The sequence below is a fragment of the Struthio camelus genome, chromosome 6 (genome assembly GCF_040807025.1).
Source record: "Struthio camelus isolate bStrCam1 chromosome 6, bStrCam1.hap1, whole genome shotgun sequence".
Classification (NCBI taxonomy): domain Eukaryota; kingdom Metazoa; phylum Chordata; class Aves; order Struthioniformes; family Struthionidae; genus Struthio; species Struthio camelus.
Window position 1 is genome coordinate 8864108 of NC_090947.1, and position 23750 is coordinate 8887857.

A 23750-nucleotide genomic window follows, 5' to 3' on the forward strand; every position below is an offset into this window, starting at 1 on the left:
TATTTAATGAATAATCTGACTTTTTCCTTGAAGAGACTTGTTACTGATCTTAACTTGGAATCTCTGTAGTATTATTGAGGGGAATAACGACCTTAATGTCATTTTAGTTTGGCTCCTTTGTGAGAAGGGCTGACAGCTCTCCCTTCCCTCTCGTCACCAAACATCTAAAGAAAGCTCTGTTACTGAGAGATTACTGCGGTGGTCCATGGTCTTACAGAGATTTCATCAGAAACATTTCGTTTTTAACGGACAATGAAAAATGTTCAGCTGTCCGTTATTGCACTGCTTTGTACACAGTCTAAAAATATAAATGGAAATGATAATTACATCTGTAATGCTGGGTCCCAGCTGAAATCACTTTAATCCCAGTGTGGAAAAAAAATCAATACAGAACCCTTAACCCTGGTCTTTTCCTCCTTAGACGTTTCATTTTCAGTTGCACTAGTTTATACCATAAGTTTCAAAAGTTTTCCAGGGGACTTCAGTACATGGGGAGAGCATTTTGCATCCTTTTCCGACTCAGAAAACTGGAAGGTTCTTCTTGAGCGCTGATTGTATTTTGTAGCTGCTTGATATGATGTGAAGTATCTCCCTTTTACTTTTGATCATGAAAAAAGAGAGACTTTTGAAATGTTGCATACGTTCCTTTTTAAGAAAATCCCATTTTATGGCAAATAGCATTTCACATATTTTTATTGAAGAGGAACCCAAGTCATCATTGAAGAGTTAACACTGAGTTTTGGAAAAGGCTTCATTCGAAACTCCTCGTTGACCCGTTTTCCTATATTGTGCTTTTTTCCTACGGGATTCAAACGGTAGATCTGTCAAAATTAAGTATCAAGTTTTCATTCTTTAAGCTCTCACTGTCTGTAGGCGTAGGCGTAGGCACACTGTCAGCTGTTTCCTACTACTGAAACCTGCACCTCGCACTGCAACTCTGGACTTAGACCTAAGATTGTTTTGTTTAGGATGGGGTTTTTTGGGAGGGGAGGAGGAGTTGCTTTTGTCCTGTGGGGCCTGTGCAAACTATTAATTGCCCACTAATTGCAGCTTCCTCTGAAGCATCTGGTTCTGGTAACACTCAGAGACGTGACACTGCAATGTAGGACACGCTCGGCCCCATTGCCACGGTTGCTGTGTTATTAATAATCTTAGATGTAACATCCATCTAGCAGTTATGCTATTCATCAAGTAGAAAATCTTGTTTCGCAGTAATTGCATACATGTTGCACTGTCTAGATCATGAGCACTTAGGAAGTAAAAATAAATCAGTTGTGTTTTGGTCTTTCTTTTCTCGGGATACCTCAAAGACAGACTCAAAAAGGAACGTCTCCGGGTGGAGCGAGGCATTTCAGCAACCCGCATCTAGCGCGCTGGCTACGTATTTGCTGTCTGAGGCTTTCGGGCCTTAACTTCCTGACTTGATTCCAGGATACAGATGTCTCGTTCCCTCCCTGCCCCCCCTTCAGGTACTGTTTTCCTATACAGCAGCTTAATCCGAAGCTCCCTGAAATGTTTCCATTGACATCCAGCAGCTGCGGCTGGGGCCCGGATGCGGCCGGGGCACCAGGTCCCGCACAGCATTGAGTTACTCCCTCTTCGGTCTGCTGTCTAGGCACGGCACGCATCTCTTTCCGGTCCTGCTTCCTTCTGCAAAGTGTCTCGATGCTTTTTTTTTTTTTTTTTTTTTTTTTTTTAAAATGAACGTGCCACTTCAAATCTGTCACACCGTCCGATCTGAAAACGCTTAGAACGATATTGTAGTAGAGTGACCTTTATTGTTCATTAGTGAATCAGCAGCTGGGGATACTGTGGCTTTCAGTGAGCTCTATAAATTGGTTGTTATTGTCGATGATGATTTCCTTGATTTGAACATACTAGAGCAAAGACAATTGTTTGATTGGTTCATTATGTAAAAGATTTGTTTCAAGTTGGAAGGTATTTTTATTTCTTTAGATTTTTTTTTTCCCAACCAAATAGAGGCACGGTTGTCTGTAGGGCTGTCTGGAATATCTGCCAGGTTTGTAGCGGGTTCAGAGAGGGAAGTGCTGTTTCTTCTCCTTCTCTCGCTAATGGCATATCGTGACTTTCCTGGGTGGAGCAGGACTAGGTGCCTGGGGGCGCCTCTCTGACTGTCGTCTTCCTAAACTAAGATGAAGCTGCTGACAGCGTCGTGCCTTGCACATACGAGCCTTCTGCAAGAGCCACTCTTTGCCACGTGACCTGCGGATGTACTCAAAGGAAATTAAAGCCCATACTTGGCGGTGCTTTCCAAAGCATCTCTTTATCTCAATTTTGGCTTGCCCCTGTCTTCCAGGGGCCGCGCTGTCACCTCTGCGTGGCGATCGCTAATTCCCAGCTGTTAGCACCGGTTTTTCTGTTGCTCAGGGAGGCAGTGCTCTGGTGTGTTTGTCAGGCGGTTTTTCTGGCCTCTGCCGTGTGTCGTCCCCCCCCGCCAGCTTCAGCATGTTGGTGTCTTCTGTCCTAGGTGCATGACTCAGCTGGTAGAGCTGTTGTTGCCACAGGCTGTGGTTGCTGTCTCTGGAAGGTTGCTGTGCTCCAAGAACTTTGCTGTTGCAAATTTTATCTTGTCATCTGGCATGCAGTATGGCGTGCAGATGGCACAGAGGAAATTGTTTAGAAGCTGCATCTCTCATCTATTACAAGCGTTGGGGGGGATGCGCGTAGGCCTGTGGGTATCGGTTGCTGCACCCGCTCCCAAAGAGCGAAGGATGCTGCATGCCCAGGGACCGTGCTAACGAGTCCGGCTGGACGCGCGATGCTCCATGCAAGGAGTGCATGGGGAAAGTCACGCGGGGCTGCTGATGCGTCTTGCTATCCTGGACTCTGCTGGCGTCGCCAGGGCCGGTGCCGCTGGGGAGGAGAGAGCAAAGAAGGGAGCAGCAGGCAGCAGGCCAGGCCAGGAGAGGAGGAGGAGGAGGAGGAGGAGGAGGCGGCAGCAGCCTGGGCTGTTGGATGGGGGAGCGCGCGGAAGAGCGACGGGAAGGGGAAGGGTGCGGTGGCAGCCGTGCCGGGAGCGGGGCGAGGGAGCAGCTGCGGCCACGGCAGCCAGCGGTGGGGAGCCCGGGAGGTGGCAGGCCCCGAGCAGGGCGGCAAGGGCTCCCTAAATAAAGGAAACAGTCGAACGATGAGTTCACGCTTCAGCACGCTGCTGAACAGCCTGATAACACTTAATTGCACGCAGCCTCCTTAAACGCGGTGCGGGCTGGGGGGAGACGACTCTGGCCGAGGAGGAGCGCGGGCGCTTGGGCCTCGCAGCTGCAGCTTAACCTCTTACCGCCCACGTCCCCAAGGCGGCCCCCCGCGCGTGGCGGGCAGCGCGGGGCCGCCGGGCGCTGCCGCCGCCGCGCTCGGCGTAACCGCAGAAGCTCTGGAGGCAGAAGCCAGCGTAAACACAGCTGGAAGGGGGGCCCGGCGCTACCGCTCTCGGGCGCCGCGGCACCGCTCCTTCCCCGCCGGGCCCGGGGGAAGGATTCGGGGCTTTGACCCTGGCTATCGAAAGCGCGCCTGGAGGACTCGGGGCGCGCGGCAACGCTTGCGGCTTAGCGCGAGCGCGGGGAGCTGGCCGGCCTGCGCCAGTCTGGAGGTGCGCGCACCTTTGGAGAGGCGGCCGTGAAGTCAGACCGGCGGCTGCTTATCGTGCCCTCAGCCCGTACGTCTCCGTTATTAAAGGTGGTGGCCAGCGGCTGGCTGGAAAGGGGGGGGGGGGGGTTGCTAGAGCGTTAATGGAGTGCGGCAAGCCAGGAAATCGGTAATCTAATGCCTTCATAGAAATGAAGGGCTCTAACAAAAGAAAATATACGGGGTGGGGAGGGAAGGATGTATTTACAGGCTGTTTGCGCTGTTTCGGAGCAGATCAATACATCGGCAGCAGGGGAACAATAGGGGTGGAGATAATGCCTCAAGAAAGCAACAGGACCTGCTTTTGTTTTGTTTTGTTTTTTTTTTTTGAGGTACCCTCACTCCCCAAAGATAGCTGTCGCCGTCCTGTGGATGGTGAGCTTTGCTTTCGCTGCACAGGGGGAAAACTGGGCTGGCCCACGGCAGGGCACTTAGCAGCATGGCTGGACCCAGAAATGACGAAACGGAGGGAAAAAGGAGCCAGCCAGTTTCAAAAATCATTTCCCTTTTTTATTGAAGCATGATTTTACTACGCAGTTTGTGCAGCGGAGGCAGAATTGACAGCCGTGCTTCATCATGGCAGTGGGAGAAAGCGCTGCAAGGAGCGCTTTAACTTAAATGAGAGATGCTTTTAAAAAAGAAAAAAAAACACTAAAAGCTTGGTAATAGCATTAATATCCAGTTCTTACAGGTTTTTACTAGCCCACTAAAGATCAGGCAGCGTGTTAAGATCCCAGCGGCTGAATAGTGAAGGCCTGAGCCCAGGTTGTTATTACTCGGGAAGATTCTGTTAATGACTTTGGTTATTTGTTGAAAATCATTTTAACAGCACGGCTGAATAATCGCCGTGCTCTAAATTCATTTCACGTGAAAAACGAGAGCAGAATTTGGTTTTACGCGCCTTTGAAAGCCCTTCACGAAACGGCGCGGGTAGCAGGAGCGCGGGGAGCGGCGGCGGTCCCGCAGCCCTGCGCGCCCTTCCTTCTGCGGGCAACGCAGTCCCTTCGAGATGGGACAGAAACCTCCTGCCTCCCCCCCGCCCCACGCTCGCTCCCTGCCCGCCTGCCCTCCGGGGCCGCCGCGGGGCGCCCGCCTCCCCGCGCCCTCTGCACCGCCGCGTAGCCCGAGAGGCGCGCCCCGGCGCCGGGCCCGGCCCGGGAGCCTCAGCGTTTGCTTCGCGCAGCAGCGGCGCGAGACGCACAGGCCCTTTTAAAGGAAGTTTTCCACCCTCTGACGCGCCTTGGCCCTCGCCCTCTCCGCCGAGACCCGTGAGGCAGGCGGGAGACCAAAGGCCAAGGGCTACGGAGAGGAGCTTTCGGCCCCTGCTGATCTGCAAAACGAAAGAGCAAAGGGACCTGAAAATCGCCGCCAGGTCCGTCCCGGCGGCGGCGCACGGAGGTTCCTGAGCAGCAAGCCTGACTGCTTAGCGTCGAGAGGAGGCTACCGATGCCAAGAGGTTAATGACTCGCGTGGTATTATGTTGTGTTGAATAATGAGTAACATCTGAAACGACACGTGTTGTAATGACTCGCTACTTGAAAGTACCAATCTGCTTCAGATCCCTTCGAGCTCGAAGAGATCACAGAACAGCAACGTCTTGTTGGCTAGGTGCTGCTTTTCTCCTGTGCCTGCTGGTAGACGAGACGAACCGTGCCCGAGAGCGTAGCAACCAAACAAGGGGGGAACTGGCTTTGAAGGATTATTGGCCTCGTTGTTTTGAACGCGAACCGGGCGCTTCTAGAGCACCAGCTAGCGTGCTGCTTGGGGTTTTGTTGCTCTTGATTTGAGTTTTTTAATCCTGATTATCGCAGTTCCTTGTCTTTGTAGGTTGGATTTCGGGAAGGAAGGAAAGGGGAGCTTTGCCTGCAGGGTGGGGTTATCAGAAGCCGGCCTGAGTCCTGCTGTGGAAAACCAACTAGCGCGGGAGCAAAGGAGCAGCAGCACGTGTTTTACGGCTGCGTTGGTGATGGGGACGGGTTTTTAATTAAACGTCGCTCTAAATTCTGATGCTAGCCAACGTGTGACTCCATCTTCTCCGTTAGGGATTCGGAACAATCAGTTTGCTTGCGTGCAAAACAAACCGTTCATGTTGTCGCGAGAAATCTTACATAAAGTTAGAGTCAAGTTTAAAATCTGTCAGATGAGCGTTTCCCTGTCTCACTCCTGTTTTTGCAGCGTGCTCATCTATGTGGAGAGCTGGTATCTCACTAAACTTTATGCTTGATCCCAGATGTAAGGCAAGTGGGATGCCCAAATGTTTATAGTTCTTACAGTTGCCCAGGGAGCTAGCGAGGCCCAACATCTCGCAGAATTTTGTCCTTTGTAAGTTTAAAATAAAAAAAAAAAAAAAAAAAAAGGAGGACCTTGTTCTCCAGCCGCTGTAAGGCTAGGCTTCAGCTGGACTCATATAAATACCTCGATACACTTGCATTCCAGGGTTGTGCTGCTTTTGCCGTGTTTGTGTCTAAATATTCCAAGGCATGATATGTAGAGAGATAACGTTGTGCAGATAAGCTTGTACGTTCGGGGCGGTCAGCCACTGTTCCACTTTGTAAAACCGCACGCAAGAGGAGAGAAGCAGGCCTGCACTGTGTCTGAAATGCACTCTTGCTTGAATTTCCAGCAAACTTACATGGGTCCCTCCTTCTCCAAATCCAAAACAAATACGAATGCTTTGAAAAGGAGAGAGAGAGAGAGCGAGAGCGAGAGAGACAGAGAGCGCGCGCGGTTTTTCCATTCTTTTTTCCCCAGTAACATAGGTCATGAAATGATCATTATTTTTATGGGTCTGCAAAGCCTATAGAAGTCAGAGCTATGTAATAGACATTGCAGAGCGTTCTGCTAATCCTGTCCAACCGCAGCCGTGCCTGGCCCAAGGATGAGGGGCTGGTAACTGGAAACCTGACACTGAAGGAATTCCAAACACAGTCCTCAAACTAAAAACAGCTCTCTCCGCATGGCATGTGCTACATGAGAGCCAGGGATTGTATTCGTTTACGTTATCTGATTTTTTAGCCTTGCATTGTTGATAGAAGAACAGGAGAAGAAAGCACCTCCACCAGCTCAGCCCATAAATAACGTGTGTGTGGTGTGTTTGAGGTTAGGACGACGTCGCTAGACATCTGCCTTCTACCGAGAGGTGCGAGCCTCTCCCGCGGGCAGCAGCCACAGAGCACTTCCTTGCGCTGCAGATTCTTCCCAGCGCTCAGATACCGAATTTGATTTCCCGTGGCTTTTTAAATGCAAAACCCATCATCAGCTATGGGAAGTATCGGTCTGAAACAGCCCAGAATACTTGTTATAGGAGTATCTAGCCTATTAAGGTATAGAGGCAGACTTTAATGAAGCTCAGAGTCATGCAGTGATTTTTTTTAAACCTGCAGTGATTTTTTTTTTGTTTAGTTATATGCACATTGAATATTAAGCAACAAAAGTTCCTAGTGCCACTGACTACAAACAACACTGCGGTGTCTTTAATACTGTATCTGGAGAGAGGGACTGCATGGCCTTTTCAGTCGGTTGTTTTTAGTGTGTGCTGGGAAGAGCTTCATAAAGACAAACTAATGTGTTTGATGCTGTAAGATTGCTTGTTTGCATAATTTAATTCTTGCATCTGCCTCTCCTTTTTTCTTTAAAAGTAGATCCTCCTGGCTGCGAACAAACAGCATGCAATCCTGGTGCATACAGTGGAGTTCTTTAGTGAGAATTTGGACACAGAGAGGACCTTGTTGCTTTCTCCGGTACTTTAATCACAGCCTGAGCTGCCTGATGCCATCACCCGGAGTCTCTGTATGTCTTGCTTAGACATGAAAGAGGCTGCAGCCAAATGTGGGCTTTCCATTTGCTGCTTAGCGCGTGGCTGTCTTTGAAGTTTATTTCACGACGTACTCCCTGACAAAGCAAGAAGGCAGTTTTTCCTGCGAGATTATATCCCTTGCAAAATATTCCCGCAGCAGCTAGAAGGAGACAGATAGTGATGTAAGAGGGGAGCCTTCCCTTCCTTGCTTTTTACCAGATCCTGAGAGAGTGACCCCTGTGATTCTCCCGATAGAACAGAGGCAAGAAAACCTCTTTTGTCATGATGAAATCCAAACCCCCAACGTGACGGGGTACAGCACGAACAGCCGGACCATCATTGTGCTTTCTTTTGCTTTCAGATAACCCAAGCATGTGTCTTCGTGGCTGATGTTAAAGGTGACCTGCAAATGGGGGTTAACAATGAACACAGTAAACCTGAAATGAAATGGTTTTTTTCTGCTTGTTTTTTTTTTTTAAACATCAGGTATTTAGGCCAGTCTGCCCTGCGAGGTTCTTGACAGCTGAAGAATTACTGAAATGCGGGCTTTTAAAAAAAGTGGAATCCCTCGAAGCAAAAAGTATTTTTAGTTAGGTTTTTTGAAACCCACGGGTCCCCATTTGACTTCAATGACTAAATAACGTTTTGGGGAAAGGAAGCCTTTGTCAAGTATTCTGAATTCTTTGGCTCAGTTTTAAATAATCCCAGAAGCTCCCAGAAATTCTGCAGCAAGGCCAGGGAATATTAGGCTTAATATTTAGACTTAATGTCACGTGCGCTTAGAAAGTAAATACAGCCAAAATAGAAAAGCAGTGAAATACTTCAAGTTTTCCTTATCGTAGAGAAAATAACAGCACATGTGCTGGTAATCGAAGATGAATCACAAATCACTTACTTTATTTGGACAAGGCTACTGTGTGCTCCTAAAGCCAAAAGGGAGCACGGTTCTTACCTGGTCAATCACTTAGAAGATAAACCGGCGCAGGAGCTACCCAGGGTGGCCAGACGTGTTTGCAGTTCCCTGTGCGCGCCCTATGGTTTCTCTGAGGGGGGAAGCTGAGATTTCCGTTTCTCACAGCAAAAGGAACATCCTGGTAAGTGGCACCTTGCCCACGACGTTTTTGAGGAGCGTATTTTCACACTGTGCCACCAGTTTGACCGCTTTCTTGAAGATCCTGGTCTTTCTACCTGCCCTCCTTCCCCTGCTTCCTTCATGGGCAGCCTCTGCTTTTAGCTAGAGCCGCATCACTGATCCCGCATCTTCCACTGGGAGCCAGCAGAGCTGAGCTCTCCGCAAAATCACTTTTCGAGCTCTGAGATCAGTTCCTTCCCAGGATATTGAGTCAGCTTCCCTACTTCTGCCTGCCGTTAATTTCACTGGACCCCCAGGTCAAACAACTGGCCAAAAATCTGGAAAACAGCTGACGGTCAGAGCAGCTCCTACTCAGCATGTCCTCTTAGAGGGCACGCTCCTGGCCCGGTCCTTTTGAGTGGCTGGACCTGCTTGACCCAATTTGTGGATTTTCGATCACTCCCCTGGGTCACTGATTTTCCACTTGAGGTTATTGGTTTGACCCCCAAACTGTGGGTCACTTGGGAGGTGTGATACAGCCCTGTGAACTCTGAACTCATCAGGAGCCAACAAAAACAGAAGGGGAGGGGAGAAGAATTTCATTAAGGCCTCCTCGGAGGTGGCAGTCTCCGCCAAGAGAAAAGGCAAGGGTTTGTTGTGCTTCTCAGAAGCAAGGGCAGTGTTGACGAGGGGCTGCCAAGTAGAAAGTGTTTGGTTTGAGTTGTCGTTATGGTGATTTTTTTTAAGGATAAACAATAGCATATACTTGTGTACCCTGAGCTGTCAAGCGAAAGTGATGTTGCTTAGAGGAGCCCAGCTCTTTCTGTCTGGAGTTGCCGCTTCAGAATTGCCCCTGGTGTCCCAGGCTTATTCCTCATGGTGACAGCATTTCTACAGCCAGAGCTTGGCATCTGTGGATGTTTCTTCTGCCTTGAAAAGAGGGACTTTTTGGTGGCTAATCAGAAAGAACGTTTAGGGTGGGAAGGGCCCAGCTGTTCAAGACTTGACAGATGGAGGTTCGTGTCAGAGGCTCCCCGTGCCGGTTCCTCACCCTGCAAGCAGCTCCCCAAGCGCAGGCTTCACCGGGCATTGCTAGTAGATGAGGAAGAATGAATCATCAGGAAATAACTCAGTTTCAACAGACAGCGCTGGTCATAAAAGGGAAGAAAAACTTGGTCATTCCTCGCGGGTGTATTTGCACACACAACGCTGGTTGGAGTCACCAGAGAAGTGAGCGGGGTCGTGTGGCATCCCGTGGTAGAGCCACGAGGGCGTCCTTGGTGACGCTTCCCCCCGGTCGTGCTGCCCGGGGCTGCCTTTTGGGCAGAGTTACGAGGGTTTCCCCAGCCTTTGCTCCATGCGAGGCTTCCTGTAATCCTTAGTTAGGTTACTGCTTGTATTGCTGCCAAAAACGTCACAGACCTCCTCTCTTCCTGGGGCTTTCCTAAAGGATGCATGTGAAGTGCGTTCCAGCCTTGTCCCCTCACCTGACCTCTCCTCCCAGCTACTAATCCCTCGCCCTGAGGAAGGCGCAGCAGAGAACGATACCACCCATAGGGGTTTCGCTGGGGAACGTGGGCCTGAGAGGGAGCAGCTTGGCTATTTCTTACTGTTTTAAGAAAGATTTTGCCCTTTCCACGTGTTCCTCTCTGCAGTTTGCCTGCGCAACCGGAGACGGTGTCGCCGTAAGCGAACCAGTGGCGGATTTCATTTGGTAGCGTAGGCAACAGCAATGAAGACCTCACGGCACAGACTTGAGCTGCTTGGGTACGTGCCTAGGGGCTGTGGCACGCTTGGGCTTCAGTTGTCCTGGCACAGCTTCCCTAGGCAATCGTAGCTCAAAGCTGCCTGGACGTGCCTGCCCTCCGTCCCGCCCCAGCTTCGGCGGCAGCGTCGTCGCGCTTTCTCCTCGGGCTGTCCTGCCTGAGCTCGCCTGCGAACGGCCCTTGGGGAGCGGAGCGGCCCGGCTGGGTGGGAAAAGGCGTCCCTCGCCCTTTCCTGCGGCACCCGGAGCTGTCGTGTGAGCTGGGGAATGGGCTGGGTGCTGAAGGTTCAGCAGATGATGCTGGTGGCGCGGTCCCGCTCTCAGCAGTCGTTTTGTACCAATTACTCTTGAATTTGTTATTTTAGAATAATTCAGTTTTGCGGTGAGAGCTCTGTCCAAAAGCTGCCTAGCTCCTCGTAACTTCAGTGAATTCTGGATCAGGGTCCAAGCACTTAGTAGCCGTTCGGTCCCTTTTTAACGTGCTCCGCAAGAATTTGGTTAATTATAGCTACCAGTAAGAGCGTCTTTTAAAATCTAATAAACAGCGTCTTGAGTATTACCCTGACATTAGAAGCTAACTGGTGTAGATTTGACATTTGTTCCTATGGGTTCGCTGCTTGACACAGAGCAGTACTTAGCGTTGCAGAAGCCTTTTACGGTTGGAAGTGTGCGGTTTTGCGCACGGCGGAATTAAAAGCCGAGGGCGGTGGGACTGACTAGCAAACAAGTCTTGTCTTTGTTCCTCGTGTGGAAATACACGGAGCATCTCTTTTGCCTGCTGTGGAAATTAGGCGTTGTTGCAAGGCGTAGGTGTGTGAGCAGAGATAGCAGTTGTCTCAACGCATGCAGCCGAGAGCCCTTTTAGTATCTCAGAGGGTGGCTTCAGGCCCTTCAGCACTTTGTCTGGACTGTCTCACAGGGAGAGAGGGGGGGAAAAAAAAAGCCAGGAGTGCCTGTCTTCTATAATGTTCTGTTTTTAAAGCAAAAAGTCTCTGGGGAGCATCGGGTCCTAAAAGTCCAAGGCCTGGAATTCTTCCTTTTGCTCTTTCCATTTTAAACAGGAAACGTTTGCACTAAGTTATTCCAGGGGGAGAATTGTAGGTTCATTTCAAGGCAGATAATGTTTGTTCGTTGCCTATGTCCATGATTTACCCCATGGGCTTAAACGAGCGCAGCAGAAAACCACATGTTTTGTTTTACTTTGTGCAAAACAAGTTCCAGCGGAGTCTGGAAGCTCAGATTAAGCGACGGGAAGCATGCTTATAAAAGCGCGGTGTGAACAAAAGAGAGGCATTGACAAATTGTGAACACCTGATCTGCCTTCCAAGAACGATGAGCTTTTTAATAAACGTATGCAAACTGTATGTAAGCAGTTGATGAGTTTAGTCCCAAACCCACAGAGCAGGTGTAATTGATTTATGCTTTCAGCCCGCTGTTTTGGGTCAAAACCCTGCCGTCTTCCTTCAGTTCACGCTCAGAAAGAAGCTTCCTGTGAAGTCAATGGGAGGCTTTGCCCAAAGTGCAAAGACATTTGCAATCAGACTGGCAAAAACTCCTAATTGAGTTGAACTTTTGTGGATGCTCTGGTGACATGTCTGTGAGAACAATTATTTTTGCCATTTCAAAGTATCACAAGTTAAGTTGTACTAGGAAGAAATACCAATCCTTCATTAGTGCAAACCGTGGAATTAAGATGCGGAAAGGTACAGAGAGGGCTCCGTGGCACATCCTCGGGGATGACATGCTCGCATGTTGCCTTTCGCATCAACCAGAGCTTGTCAGACCCATACTGATGCAGGCGAGTTACAGAGCTGGTGTAACATCAGGCCTTCCAGATCACAGGAGGTTTTTTTTGAACCCCCCCCACCCCCCCCCCGGCAGCTCGCCCGTTAAGCGCAGGTAATGCAGACTGAGATCCCTGGTGTTTCTTCCAGGAGTTCCAGTTTTTCCAGCTATGGTGTTTGGAAAGTTTTACAGTCTGACATGTTAGGGAAAAAAATAGTGGGAAACAGCTTGGAAAGCGTGAATATTTGTGCATGTAAAGCTTATGGGATTTGCAGACTTGCAGACCCAACTCATCTGTTTATCCTCAGGCCAGATAAGAGTCAGTCAAACAGGCCTTGTGTAAAGGCGCTTTGTTTCCACCCTGGTGAATGGCTCGCGGGAGGCTGCCTTTGGGGGGCCGCGGGGCTCCAGTGCTCCCCATTGTCAGAGGGCTCTGATGTGCGCTGGAGCCTTCTTCCCGCGTCCTGGGTGTTACGGACCTTTGTGGCGGGCAGGTGGGAGGCTTGTTACCCTTCACAAGTTCTTTTGACTCATCGGGACCTGTCATGCTTGAGGTGGCGTTTCCTTTCCCAAAGTAAACGTAGGTCCTGAGCACAATGGTGTGTCGCCGGCCCAGCAGACGGCCTTTTTATGTGCTTTATTATGTTTTTTCCCCCTCAGGCGTGGACCTGCAGAGCCCCTGGAATATTTAACAGGGCCACGAGTGATCTACAAAGAGCGAGATCTTCCGTACTACCAAGGAGGACAGCCTGTCGGCCACCCGCCCAAGGGGGCCTACGTCCGCGCGGCAGACACGAGAGTGGCAGAAATGAGGTACCCCCACTACTACCCAGCCCAGCCCGCCGCGAACCCGCATAAAGGACCCCTCCGGCAGGACGTGCCGCCTTCCCCTCCTCAGCCCCACCGAGCCCCGGCTTACAACGAGATGGGCCGAGCGGGACACCGCGGGACCAGTCCGGACCGGTACCAGTACAGGCAGCAGGATCCCAGGCAGAAGAACCCCATGACTGCGGCCGTATAGCCACAAACGGGACTTGTCGGCGCGGCCCGGCAGGGAGCCCGCCGGACGTCCCCCCTGTAGAGCCGTTCCCAAGCGTAGCTGCCTGCGAGGTTGGCACACGACCTGGAGTCACCCTCGCTGAGCTGGGCTCGGGACGGACGCTTGCTGCAAGGCGATCTAAAGCCACGTGCGGTACGGTGTGACATTTCGAGTACGGCAGGTACCCGACAGTTGAGTACTTCCGATACTTCTTACAAACAGAAGGCGGCCGCTAGAAATTAAGCGCAACACTTCCTACAGCTCAGGGCTACGTACCGCCTCCGGTCGCCCCTACGCGGTACGTAGCGCCCCTTCTCCTTAAGGGCAGCGGCGTCACCAAAGTTTAACTCCCGAGCACAGCGGCGGAGCCTTGCCACCAGGAGGTGACCGCGTCCGTAACTCGTATTAGTGTTAACTCGTACGAACGTTACCGCCCTAGCAGGTGCCGCCTCGGCTCGGGGAGGGCGGCCCCGGCCACCGGCGGTCCCCGAAAGGCTGCTCGGCCCCGAGACAGCGCCAAGTGCCAAACTACTCAGGTCGCGGCGGCCGAGGGGGCTTTGACAGCCAGAGGGGAAGCGGCGGCGGGGGCTTCCCGGCCCTGGGGGCGGCAGCAGGAGGCTGTGCAGCCCGCCCGCCCGCCCGCCCCGCGGGAGCCCGGGGACGCCTGGCCCCGGCAAATCTTGCTCAGGGATCTGCCGCCGGGGTTTGCCCCAGGGAAACCATGCAGTCTTGCCACCTAGAAAAATACTGTTTTGAGCTGTTTCTAAGTGTCCTTAACTTCTGCCTTTGGGGAGCGTGGTTGGGCGGCGCGGGCTCCTCTCCTCGCCGGGGAGAGCCGGCGGCCTGGCCAGGGACTAGCGCGAGGATTTCTTTGCGGTCCTCTTGACGCCTTTGCTCTGCCCCGGATCAAAGCCCGTAGGTCGCCTCCCGGGTGCTGGGCAGCGCTGGGATGGTCTGTCCTGCTGGCAGCCTGTCCTTCTGCCAGATGTGCCCCGGGGAGAGGCTTGGCTCGAGGAAGCGGCGCGCAGGGCCCCCCCGGGCAGGGCGAGGGTGTGCGCTGCAGGGGCCCGCCGGGAGCGAGGGAGACCCCGCTTTGGGGTGGCTCAGCTCTGGGGCCGGGGCCGCGGGCAGGACCCAGTCCAGCCGGGAGGAAGAGGCGGCGGAGGGGAAGGGAGAGGGATGCAACCGATTATGGAGCGATTACGCTCGGTTCTTGCTGCTCCGTTGCTTTCTGCCCTCTTCCCCAGTAAAGTAGGAGGGAAGGCGCCTGGAGGGAGGGGGCGGGCGCGGGGCAGGATGCCTGGCGGTACCCGCCGTAAACACGGCACGTTCCCCGAGGAAACCCTGCCTGGCGCAGAGGTGCTGCGCGCGGCCTCCTGCCTCTCTGCCAGAGCTTCAGATGCTGGGGGATGCTTAGCCAGGAGTTGGCAGCCGCCGGGGTCAAGAAGGCCCGCTGAAAGCGAAGCGAAAACAAATTAAAATACTTTCCTTTCCCTGCCTGAAATATAACCCCCCGATACATTTGATCCAGCTGTAGAGAAACCAGTGCGTTTGCGACAGTGGCTTTATCAAGCCAGGCCACAATTAAGAACAGCTCTGACTGTAAGCTACCGCCTTTATAAATCCCTCTCAGCTCCCCCTTCACGTGGCACCGCAGCGCAGCGAACAAAACTTACTTGGCGGTATTTCCGGAGCCAGGGCCCGGGCGAAGCTGGGTGGCAGCAGCTCCTGCCTTTCTCTCGGGCCTTGGAAGGAGCTGCGCGAGCGCCGCCCCGCAGCCCGAGCGGCCCGAGCAGCTCCCCGCCTCCGCCCGGCCGAGGCCAGCGGGCCAAGCCAGCGCCTCCGCGGCTGGCCGTCTCAGCCGGCGGCTTACCAAGCGAGGCTTCGGCCTTCGCATCCGCTGCGGGGGTTCCTCGCTCTTCCGAAAAAAGAAGCGAGGCGAGCGTCACGCGTGGACGCGTCCCGCAGGCGAGGAGCTGAGGGACGGCGGCGAGCGGCCCGGCCTCGCGGGGGCAGCGGGCGGCCCGGAACGGCGTCTCGGTGCTCCCCGGTGCCGTCGTTCTGGGCGAAAATTGCCCTTTGCCGCTGTAAGAGCTGGGAGCGGTACGGCCTTTTCAAAAGCGTCGTGTGTAACTGCAGTATATATAGTCAGCTTCTCCGCGGTGTAAAACGTATGATTTTAGCACCATATTGTGGAAAAATATGTACCGTGCAGAACTCACGAGGTGCTACAACTGCCGGTTGAAAATACACAACTCGCAAAAATCCAAAAGAGCCGTTAAGTAACAAGTTGTTCTTTTCCCCATATGTCCATATGTTGGGGGAAGCGACGAGCCTGCAGCGCTCTCCGCGCGCGGTCGCCTCCCGCTCCCTCCTCCCAAACGCGCCAGCCCAGCCGACGGCGGGGCGCCCGGCCGCGGGGGTCTGGCGCGGCCGCGGACGTGCGCGCCGCCCGCCCCCGGCTCCGGCTCTGGCGCCCGGCCAGCCCCCCGCCGCCGCCGCCACCACCGCCCCGGTCCCGAGCGCTTGAAAGACGGAGAGAGGGCACGAAAGAGGCCGGGGGTCCCCTGAGCGACCACCCACCCGAGCGCCGTCAGCCCGGCCGGCGGGCAGGCTTCTCCGCTGCGGCGCAGGAGCGTCCAGGCGCCCCGCGAACGCCTAGCGCAGCCTTTAAATAAAAAATAAAGGGGGGGGACTCCTGCCTGGAGAAAGCGCGTGCCGCCCTGATGTCCCCCTCGCTCCGGTTTCCCCAGCTGGAAAGGGCCTCGCGGGCTGCCACCTCCTCTTCCTCCTCTTCCTCCTCTTCCTCCTCGCCGGCGCCGCCGGTTGGTTTCTCGGCGGCTCGGCCGGGCCCGGGGCCGGCAGCGTCCGAAGCGCTTTGCGGGGGGCCGTGCTGCTGTTTCGGGGCGGGGGGGGGTGGGAAGGGAGGTGTTAATGGTCCTGGCGATACCTGTGAGTTTCAGGGAATTGCGAAATCGCGCCTGATTGTTTTGGGGGAGAAATTCAGAAATTCAACTACACGATTTTAAAGGGTTTTCTTTTTTTTTTTTTTTCCTAGTGCCACGTCACAGGTTCTGATCTTTTGTTACGTATGGCTATATACATTTTACCTGTTTCATTTTGCATTAAAATAAAGGCTTTATATACTACTACGTATTTTGTACGTTGAGTCTTTCTCTTGCTCGTGCTTGCAAAGCCCTCCTCACCTTGGGATGATCTTAGCAGATGGTGCGCGATCGGGACCGGTCGGATTTGGTAACATGATCTTTACAAAGGAGGAAAAAAGCCGCAGCAGCCGCTTGCCGTGTTGTGGAAGAGGCAGCCGTGAGGCACGAGCCGGTTCCCTCTCAAGCCGCGCTGGAGCGAGACCACGTCCCCTGCCATCCCGACCCAAGCGCAGCTTAGGCGACCGACCGCCCTTCGGCTCCCCGGGGCTTTTGGGGCTCCTTGAAAGTCTAACACAGGGCGCTTAGCCTGAGGGACGTGGGTCGGTCCCCGAAGGTGATGTCCTCCTGCAGAGGGAGGCGAGCGTGGCTCCCGGTAGGGTCGGAGCTGCGGGCTGCCGGGACGCGGTCCGTGAGCAGCTCTGGAGTCGGTTGTAGCGCGCGTTGAATTGCAGTTCAGGTAGGCGGCAGGTTTTGCAAGGCGTCCGTCCCGTCGCAGCCCGCGCTCCCTGGCTGCTGCTCGGGGCCGCCCTGCCGGGTCGGCCGCTTTGTGGCCAGGGCTTACAAGACTCGCGCAGCTTTGGTCGCCCGCGTCTTTTTTTGGCTTGCCTGGAGCAAGGCTTTGATGCGTGCAAAAGCTTGTTTTATCTCTGGCCGGGCGCAGAAAGCCTCAACCAGCTTCCGGGGCCACAAGGGTGACTGCAGCGTTGAAAACGGCATGGGATGCCGACACGGGCCTGAGAAGGGGGCGCGAGCCAGACGGGCTGGCTGGCGGCGAAAAGCGCCGCGCGGAGGAAGCCGCCCGCCTCGCTTTTCCAGGGGAGTATCTGCATCTGAAAGGAAATAATTTCCTGGGGAATAGGTATAGGGGAGTAAAAGTGCAAAATAAGACATTCAATGAGGGTGCTGTATAAAACTGCGCCCTCTGCCTCTGGCGGCTAATGAGTAAAGACGACAAAGGAGCAATGAACCTTCCACGTTTTGTATTTACAGTACGTTTTGTGAGGGAAACAACGCGGCGTAGAGAACAGCACCGACAGGTTCTCCGAGACGGTGCCAGAAAGTGCAAGACGTTAGCCGCGTCGTCGCGGACGAGTTTCAAGGCGTAGGTTTTTAATTTTCTCCTAGGACTGGCAGCAGCAGCAGCAGCGGCGACAGCTGCCATTACAACTCGTCCACGAGAAGCGAACTTGGCGCGAGAAGGGGCCCCCGCTGCTGTCGCCGCCGCTGCTGGCGGTTCGGAAGCGCCGTCCGCTGCTCGGCCGGCCCCTCACCGGCGCGGCGCCGTGTCGCCCCAAGGCGCCGTCGGGCTGCGCTGTCCTCCCTTTCCCCTTCCTCCTATATACATAAGTACATATGCGCGTGTGTGCACACGCGCACGGATACGTGTACGTGTATCTACCTAGGCATTGCTGCTTTTGCTCCCCCAGCGTCCTTCCAGCCGCGTTTTCAGCTCTCTCCCAAGCAGGGGTGGGGGAAGAGGCAGCAGTAGCGGTGATGGGCGCACGCCCAGTAGTAGAAACGGGGACTTGCTGCTGGTTTGTGAGCGGCCGGGCCCGAGCTGCGCCCGGGAAAGGGAGCGGGAGGGTTTGGGAGGGGCGGGCGCGAGAGCGGCGCTGCCTGAGCCCCGGGCGCCCCGACAGCCCTTGCTGCGGCCGGACAGCGAGCGGGCTTCGCTCGTACCCCTGCTGCGAGCATCCTCCAGCGGAGCTGGATGGACGTCGTCCTGATGGAGCGAGTCGGCCTGATGCTCGGATTGATAAACGCTGCCCTGTGCGAGTGTAAACACAGGAAAGGAACAGGACGGACCGAAAAAAAACAAAAAAATCCAGGCTGGTGCTGTGCAATCAGGACGTTTCTTTTCCTAACAGGATACGGGATCTCAGCGGGGGGGGGGGGGGATGCATTATATAACATTGGTGCGGAGGGCGGGGGGGGCAGGAGGCGAATGGAGCGCGTTGCTGGCTGAGCGGGGAAGCACGGGAGAGGGGACGTCTTAGCGAGCGGCGGGCGGCCTGCAGGGCCGGTGCCGTAGCAGCTCTGAGTGCCAGGACAGCCCCCCGTCCCACCCCCGCGTCCGCCACAGAGAGAGAAATTGAGTTACGCTTTGCAATAATTCTAATGGAAATGCTGATGGGATGAGCAGCGATGCTTAAGCCAGCGAATGACCCAGCGATTTCATCGGCGCTGGCAGCAGATGACCATCGAAACGGCGCTGGGGTGATTCTTCCTCTCGTTAGCAGCGCAATAAAAAATCCGTAGGCGTTTGCCGTGATTTTTTTTTCAGACAGGGCCGGACGCAGAAGTAGGCGCAGGTAGCGTGCGCGCGCGCTGCGGCACGCGTTGGCTGCAAACCCCTGGGGAAGCGGCACCGTCCTGGTCCTGGGTGGAGCGGTGGGAACGCGGCTCGCCCTGCGGCCGGTTCGCCTTGCCCGTGCTGGACGCGCGGGGCTCCCCTGCTGCTCCCCTGGGTGCCAGCGTCGCGGCGGCGGCCGCCGAGCGGGGAGAGGGCGAGAGCGGGCGCCTCGCTCGGTGGGAAAGGGCGGCGTTTGCCATCGGCAGCTCGGCCCCGGCCCCGGGGCTCCCGGGCCGCTCGCCCGCTGGCCCTGCAGGCAGCCCTCTCCGCTGCCCCCGCTCTCGTTGCCCACCCAGGACACCCTCTCTCTTACACATAACCCCCCCCCCCCCAAAATTTCCACCGCAACAAAAAAAAGCTCAGGAACGAGGCAATTAACGCGTGTTATTTCAAGGGGAGGCTTAAAAACAAAAAGCTGGCGCGACGGCTTCCCAGCCGCATCCACGGAGACTATTGTGAGGCAGAGACACCTAAAGAAAACGGCAGCTCTAAAACACGCTCAAAAGCCTTTATTCTTCCCCATCGCAGCGCGGCAAGAGCGTCTAACCACAGCTTTCGGTTTGCTCAGCTGAAAGCAGCCGTTCCTCGGTCTCGCTGGTGCTAGCGATACCCGCAGCAGGCTCGGGCGCGCGGGGAGCTCCGCGCTGCGCCCCGGGCGCTGCGAGCGGCCCCACGAAGCACCGTACGGTAGCGGTCCCTCCCGCTGCCTTAGCCTGGGTTGGGTCCTCGGTGACTCGTCCCGCTCGGGAAGAGCCGGAGACCCAGCTGGGTCGCTGCCCCTTCGCTGGCGGTGGTTTCAGCCTTATACCTTTAATTTAGTCTTTAGCCCTTGCACGGCTTCCCAGCGCTGAGCCCCGCGTTTGGGCTGTTCTCTGGGCGGTCGGTCGTTCCTCCCTTCTTTTCACTTCTCCTTTCCAGGCTGCCTCGGTGCTTCCCTCCTTCCCGCCGCGGCCTCGCTCCTGCCCGGTCCCGGCGCGGCGCTGGCCCGCGGCAGCCGGGCAGGGCGAGCGCTGGAGCGTCCTCCGCCAGCCGGCCGAACGTGGACGAATGCCCGGGGGAACAGTCTGGCTGAAGGCTGGGGCTAACGGGACGCGAAGGTAATTACTGCCCCTTTGTGCCCATAAAACGAGACCTCCTAATCATGCACCTGATAGACTACTGAAAACACTGTACAGGCGGCACTGCGAGCCTTGCAGCTGAGGATGGGCGAGCGCGGCACGGCGCGGCGAGGAAGTCAACCCAAGTCTCGCGCTTCACATAGCGCCTTTGGGCATAAATGTGGGGGAGAAACCCTGCTCGTCCAGCTGCTCTGGAGCCCGGAGAAGGTTGCAGGAATACGTCACGAGCCTCGGTTGGCGCTTCTGTTTTGTAAGTCAGGCCGCTCCGAGGAGAAGCTGGGAAGGTTCCTGCTTTGCAGACACCTCCTCATGGTCAGTTCACGGGGAGAGAAGGACTCGTTTCGAAAGAGGAAGCTGCCACTGAAAATAAAAGCAGCTGCGTGGTCAGTGTGGGCAAGGCGCTGCAATTAGAGGGAAGAGAAGAGCTGAAGGGTGCCGGGGAAAACCCCGCGTGTGTGGGCCCTCGGGTCGGAAACAGACACCTAGACGGCGTTGGAGGAGGCCAAGGTTTTCAGCTGGGTGGGAGGAGAAGTTTCACCGCAGCGCGGCTCTGACTAACGCTGGGGCTGCAAAACTCCTTCGACCAGATTTAATGCAGATGGTACGATAAATACTACAGTACCGTTAAATTACGTATCGTCTCGTTTTCAGCTAGGTCTCGTGGACGTTTCTGACGTACAGACATGGGAAAAAGCTGCAGCTCCTGCTGGCTTTGGCGAGCGCTTGCCGAGATTTACACGCCCGCGGGAGGAGAGGATGGAGAGCCGCGTGCGGGCAGAGCCCCGAGCCCGTCGGCAGCCGCGGGAGCCGCCGGGGCCCGGCCCTGCGTGGGGCGAGGGGCAGCGCTCGGGCCGCCCCGGGTCCGCGGGCAGGTAGGCTGGAAGCGGGCAGCTTCGCCCTGCGGTGGGTTCCTCCACCCCTGAGAGAGGCTTCCAGTCCTCAACGCCCTGGAAGGAGGTGGGTTTTGACACTTCCGTACCCAAGCGGGCCGGGCAGGGCAGGTATCACCGGCTCGGTTGCCGTCCTGCCCCGAACGCCCGCAGCCATGAGAGGAGTTAGCTGCCGAGCAGCAGGTACCTTGGTTCCCCAGCACCGTTTTCTTTCCCTGAGGTTGTCTCCTTCTGCTCGTCACTCAGCGGCAGATCGGAGCCGGCATCAGTGCAGAGCGCTCCTCTGCGCTCCTGTACCGACCTCGACCAGGGGAAACGCTGCCTGAACGTGAGGGGAAAACTGCCCCCGCGCTGCGTACGCTGCCTGAGATGGGGCCGTCGCTGGTTAGGGCTTGGTAACCTCTTCCCCCCCCCCGGCCCCCGCACATCTCCAGCGAGGAGTGATTCACGCTGTGGATTTATATTGCGCTCTGATATCTGCGTGAGGGTTTGCGAGGGCTATTTATACTCACACGAAAAGCACGCTTTGCTAGCCTGGTGGTAGTCGAACTACAAGCAAGTAGTAAATAATAGTTGCGTAATTTCCACATGCAAACACGGCAAACAGGGCACTGGCTGCCGTTGCCACTGACTTTTCAGCGCCTGCAACAGGAGCCTGAGCGCATGTGAGCTGCGGAAGACGCACAGTTGGGTGCCAGGGCGCGCTGAGGGAGTCAGGGATGCCGCAGCCCTCGGGGCGGCGGCTGAAGCAGCAGCGCTGTCTGCCGGGCCGAAGGCACCGCCGGCGCCGGCGAACGCCCGCGGCCTCGCAGGAGCGCGGCGCGGTCCTGCGCTTGGGCACCGCGCTCGGGCGGGTTGGCTCGTCGAGGCGAGCGGGGTGATGCTCCCCCGTGACGGAGCGACGGCGGAGCGCAAGACCGGCGAGCCTCATCGCCCTCGGCGAGTGCCGCCGACGCGTCCCTGCTTTCCCGCTCACCCGCACCGCGCTGTGTTTTACTTCTGCCACGTGGCTAGCGCCGCTTTGCTCATTACGAGCTTAAAAAGGGGAAAGAAAAGGCGGCGACCTAGCTTTTATCCCTTTGTCTACCGTACAACTTGGAAGTTGTAATCGGCACTGATTATTCAAACTACAGGGTGCGTTTTCAAAGCAGCCTGCTGGTGGTGGGGCGGTAGGGTTCGTTTCCTCCCGGGTGCTTTGAACCTCCACCTCTGAAAGGCGACGGGGGGGGGGGGGGTTAAAAAAAAAGCAAATTTAAAAAAAAAAGGCAAATTTAAAAAAAAGCAAATTTAAAAAAAAGCAAGTTAAACAAAAAGCAAGTGAAAAAAAAAAGCAAGTGAAAAAAAATAAGCAAGTGAAAAAAAATAAGCAAGTGAAAAAAAAATAAGCAAGTGAAAAAAAAAAAAGCAAGTGAAAAAAAAAAGTATTTACAACACGAAAAGGCAAGCCGCGGCGGGCTGCGCAGGTGCGGAGCGGCGCGGAGCGGGCGGGCCGGCTCCCTCCTGCGGTGGCGGCGGCGGCAGCAGGGACAAATCCTTGTCCTGACGCTCCCCCATCCGACAATGTTTGGGCTTCCGCTCGTCGCGCCGCTGCTCGGCGGCGGTTCCCACAGCTCCGCGCCGGCTCCAGCGCCTGCGGCCGGGGCTGCCCCGAGGCGGGGGGGGGGGGGGGGGGGAGGTGTTTGGGGGGGGGCGGCCCGAGGGGGCGGTGCGCGGCGGTGCGCGGGGGCGGCGCTGCCGCTCGGCGCTGACAGCCACATGCCGCCCTGCCTGAAAAGGCTGCGAGGCGCCGGCGGGGAGGGAGAGCGCGGGCAGACGGCGCCCCAGCCCGCACCGCCGCCGCCCCCGCCGCCCCCCCGGGCCATGCCCAGGCGCCGGCCCCGCGGGCCGCCCTAGGGCACAGCCGCTCCGGCCCCCGGCGACAGCCCGGTGGTGGCGGCTCCTGCTGCTCCTGCTGCTGCTCGTCGCGAGTGGGGGCGCCCACGCGGCGTGCCCCGGGCAGCCAGGCGGAGCCCCCCGGCCCCTGCCCGCCCGCCGCAGCCCCTTTTGGTGGTGGTGGTTGTTATTATAATTTATTTTTATGAAGCATGGATACGTTTCTTCTCGCGTGGGGATTTCTAGCGCTGTGCTTGCCCGGCTGCCGAGGTGCGGGGGACGCAGGTAAGAGCCCCGAGGAGGGCAGCGGCGGGTGAGGTGGGGTGGGGTGTGTATGTGGTGGGGGGGGGGCGGCCCGGCCACGCGTGGGCGCCGCAGCGCGGCCCCGCCGCCCGCGACTTCGGCCCCGCGGGCGGGTCCGCACCGCGCGTGGCGCCGCGGTCGGGGTCCGCGGTCCTTCCCGGGGCGGCGCGGGGAAGTTGCCTGCGGATTTTGGGGGGGGGAGCGGCGCGGAGCCGCTGTCCAACCAACCCCCCCCCCCCGGGCTGCGACCGGGGGAAAGTTTGGGCGAGGAAAGGAGACGATGGTCTGGGGCCGGGAGCGGAGAGGCGCGCAGCGGCGGGGCACGCCGTGGGGCCGGGGCACTGCTGCCCGTGCCAGCCCCGGGCTGTCCCGGGACTGCTGAGGGCGCGGTGGCTTTTTGGGGCGCGAACGCGGTGTTTCGGGGCATTCAGGCGCCGAGGAGCCCGGCTGGGGCTGGCGGGGTGCGGCTCGGGGAGAGGAGAGGCGCTCGGAGGGCGCCGGGGGCGCGGTGGGGTTTCCTCCGCGGCCCTCCCCGTGCCGCCGGGCGCCCTGCCCGGACCGGCGCGGCCGCCCCCCGGCAGGGGAAGCGGGAGAGGGGCTCCGGCCAGCCGAGGAAGTCCCTCGGTCTTGCAGCCGCGAAGCCTGGATGTTCCCGGCGAGCGTGCGCCGGTTGGCATCGCCCCCTTCCTTAGGATTACGAAGGGGGTGGGGGGGGAAGGGGGGAAAAAAAAAATCCCCATCTTTTGTTCAAATGAGAAACGGATGACTAGGTCCTCGACGGGGGTGAAGGGAAAGGGAGAAGCCCGGGGGGAGGGCCCTGCTCGGCCGCACGCTCTTCTCGGAGGCGGCCGGGGCAGATGCGGCCGCCGCCGGCTGAGGCTCGGGCGGGCGGAGGCACCGGCCAGCCCCGGCTGCCCGCGCCGCCCCCTCTCCTTCAGCCCGTCCGGG

The 23750-nt window shown here is 56.6% G+C and overlaps 2 protein-coding genes across 16 annotated transcripts in view; both read left to right on the top strand.

Moving 5' to 3' along the window:
- The window catches only part of PARD3B (par-3 family cell polarity regulator beta), a 437068-nt gene extending 420817 nt beyond the window's left edge, over nucleotides 1-16251 (top strand). For 7 of the 8 annotated variants that reach the window (XM_068948053.1, XM_068948054.1, XM_068948056.1 and 4 more), the window contains one exon: nucleotides 12721-16251. In XM_068948053.1, the coding sequence (XP_068804154.1) occupies nucleotides 12721-13081 (361 nt within the window). In that variant the 3' untranslated portion in view covers nucleotides 13082-16251. The remainder of the gene's footprint in view (nucleotides 1-12720) is intronic. The other variant, XM_068948058.1, reaches the window with a different exon arrangement.
- Nucleotides 16252-22423: 6172 nt separating this feature from the next.
- The window catches only part of NRP2 (neuropilin 2), a 53926-nt gene continuing 52599 nt past the window's right edge, over nucleotides 22424-23750 (top strand). For 7 of the 8 annotated variants that reach the window (XM_068948017.1, XM_068948019.1, XM_068948018.1 and 4 more), the window contains exon 1: nucleotides 22428-22784. In XM_068948017.1, the coding sequence (XP_068804118.1) occupies nucleotides 22712-22784 (73 nt within the window). In that variant the 5' untranslated portion in view covers nucleotides 22428-22711. Of the gene's footprint in view, nucleotides 22785-23750 lie in introns of all 8 variants that reach the window. The other variant, XM_068948022.1, reaches the window with a different exon arrangement.